We start from the raw sequence: 2,324 nt of genomic DNA on the forward strand, positions 1-2,324 counted from the left end.
GCCCGGCCCCGGCGCTGCCCGACCCATCGCCGCGGTATCGCTGCTGCCCCAGCCCCTCCGCAGCAGGCTGGTTGTTGGCAGGACAGGGCTGAGGGCAGCAGCCCTCCTGCAGATGAGAAAAATGGCATCAAATCATGATTTGTGCTGTGTTTGCAGGCCTGTGCGTTGGACAAATGCTGCACTCCCCAGTGTACCTTCAGAGAAGGAGTGAATTGCACCGTGGGATTATGTTGTGCAAATTGCCAGGTAAGGTGGGTTCATAATTAGCAGAAGTTAAGGCCATTTTTAAACCTTGGGGCAGGAGCAGTTTCTCCAGCAGCACTGTGAACCAGCTCTCTGGTTTTGCTTGTACGGGCATCTACAAAAAAACTTTGTGCTGCATTTTGTCTCCTCTGTAATGAATGTCAGGTAAGGCACGTTTTTGTAATTGGCACAAACAAGATCATGGTTTGGTTTTGGAGAAATAGTATGTCCCCATGCTGAGGGGTGGAGAGAAACTTCCTGCTGTGCAATCAGAAAGGTTCCCGGGGTTGGGCTTTCCAGCTCTGAAACCCCTGGGAAGAATATTTCTTGGGAAGACTGTGTTGGGTGGTGTAATGTGTGTGGTGAGCTGAGTGCCACAGAGGGGGTCCCGAGGGACCAGGGACGTGTCAGGACAGTGTCAGGAGGGGCTGTGTGGGGCTGGTGGGTGTGCAGGGCTGGGGGAAGAAAGAGCCCTCTCTGCCTCCTCTGCCAGTTCAAGCCCAAGAACGCCCTGTGCCGCCCCGCGGCCGACCTGCACTGTGACCTGCCCGAGTTCTGCAACGGCTCCTCGGCGTCCTGCCCCCCCGACCTGTACGTGCAGGACGGGCACAACTGCGAGCACAGCAGCGGGTACTGCTACCAGGGACGCTGCCGCTCTCCAGACCTGCAGTGCCGGCAGCTCTATGGGAAAGGTACCGGGATGCTCTGGTTGTGCTGGTGCTGCTGGTCCTGGCCAGCACCTGGGAGCTGGCCACAGATGTCTTTTCTCATTAAGGCACCAATCTCAGGTTGGTCTTGTTGTGTGTTTCTAGCCTGGTTTTGGAGGACACGAGGGTTTGTGGTTGGTTGGTAACTTGCTTCTGACACTCAGGACTGCTGAGGGTTTGGCAGTTCAGGGGCAGGTATTTTCTGTAATTAGTGAAGATGTTCTGCTGTGAACAGGATGAAAAATTAAGACATTATTAAATACCATGATATGTCCCTTTATTTTCCTTTAAATTATAATGAATATTGTTGCTAAACTTGTAGATTCAAAAAGCGCTCCTGTGGCTTGTTACGAGGAACTCAATAGTCATGGGGACAGATTTGGACACTGCGGGTTCCAGCCCAGACAAGGCTTTAAGTCCTGTGCTTGGAGGTATGCTCTAGGGAAAGGGCTCTTGATCCACTAAAAATGCATATTTAATTGGGGCTGTACCATCAGAGAAAGCATCAAGACTCCAGGTGACAGTGAGATTTGTGAAACAATAAATAGAATTATGTGTGTGTTCTCCTCTTAGCAGGATAGTGTCTCTCCGTAAGTCACAGACCATTTCTAGAACTTCCCAGTCCTGTTAATGTTTCTTACTGTGCAGTGCTCCAGATTTGTGTTGTGCAGTTTAATGTTTCTGGTGTTTCATCAGGTAGCAGCACATCCCATGCAAATTGATTTTGTAGGCATCTGAGATGTGGGAAGTTAATCTGCACGTACCCGTACAGCACTCCGTTTCCATCAGATGTTGCTGCTGCTCTCTATGTCCGAGTGCACAAGGACGTATGTGTATCTTTGAATTATTTGAACACACCAGCAAGGCTGGATCCTCTTCTGGTCCCACCAGGTACAAAGTGTGGCTCTGAGAAGGTGAGGAAACATTTTACAATCATCTGTAATGCCAGATGTGTATTGTAAATACTAACCAGGGCTCTAGAACTACTTGCTCGTTTGCAGTATAAGTGTGCTTGATATTTACAAACACTGTAAAAACAAGCAAACATGACACAAAAGGTTTGGCACAATTAGAGTGTCAGGTGTAACCCAACCCTAAGGCAGGAACTATAGATTTGAAGAACACTGTTAATGTTTTCCTAAAAGCAGAGCATTTTCACTCCTGTTTGGGATGTAAGACTGATGGGCTGAGTGCTGTGAATTCTGAACTGGAACTGCTGGGGTTTTCCCTAGGTGTGTATAAACAACACTTGTCAACCACTCTCTGTACTGGGATCTGACTGTGACAGTGAAGAGCAGTGCCATGGCCATGGTGTAAGTCACTCCCACACGTGGGGGCTGGGGGGGGCAGGTGGCTTTTTTTTGGTGAAAATTT

At 49.3% G+C, this 2,324-nt stretch overlaps 1 protein-coding gene across 1 annotated transcript in view; it reads left to right on the plus strand.

The window, feature by feature from the left end:
- Nucleotides 1–2,324, plus strand: part of LOC104384881 (disintegrin and metalloproteinase domain-containing protein 2-like) — a 16,651-nt gene that overhangs the window by 4,622 nt on the left and 9,705 nt on the right. The window contains exons 9-10 of the mRNA XM_009993266.1: nucleotides 157–160; nucleotides 737–935. Coding sequence (XP_009991568.1) covers nucleotides 157–160; nucleotides 737–935 — 203 coding nt within the window. The remainder of the gene's footprint in view (nucleotides 1–156; nucleotides 161–736; nucleotides 936–2,324) is intronic.

Source organism: Chaetura pelagica, unplaced genomic scaffold, assembly GCF_000747805.2.
Source record: "Chaetura pelagica isolate M959 unplaced genomic scaffold, ChaPel_1.0 scaffold302, whole genome shotgun sequence".
NCBI lineage: Eukaryota > Metazoa > Chordata > Aves > Apodiformes > Apodidae > Chaetura > Chaetura pelagica.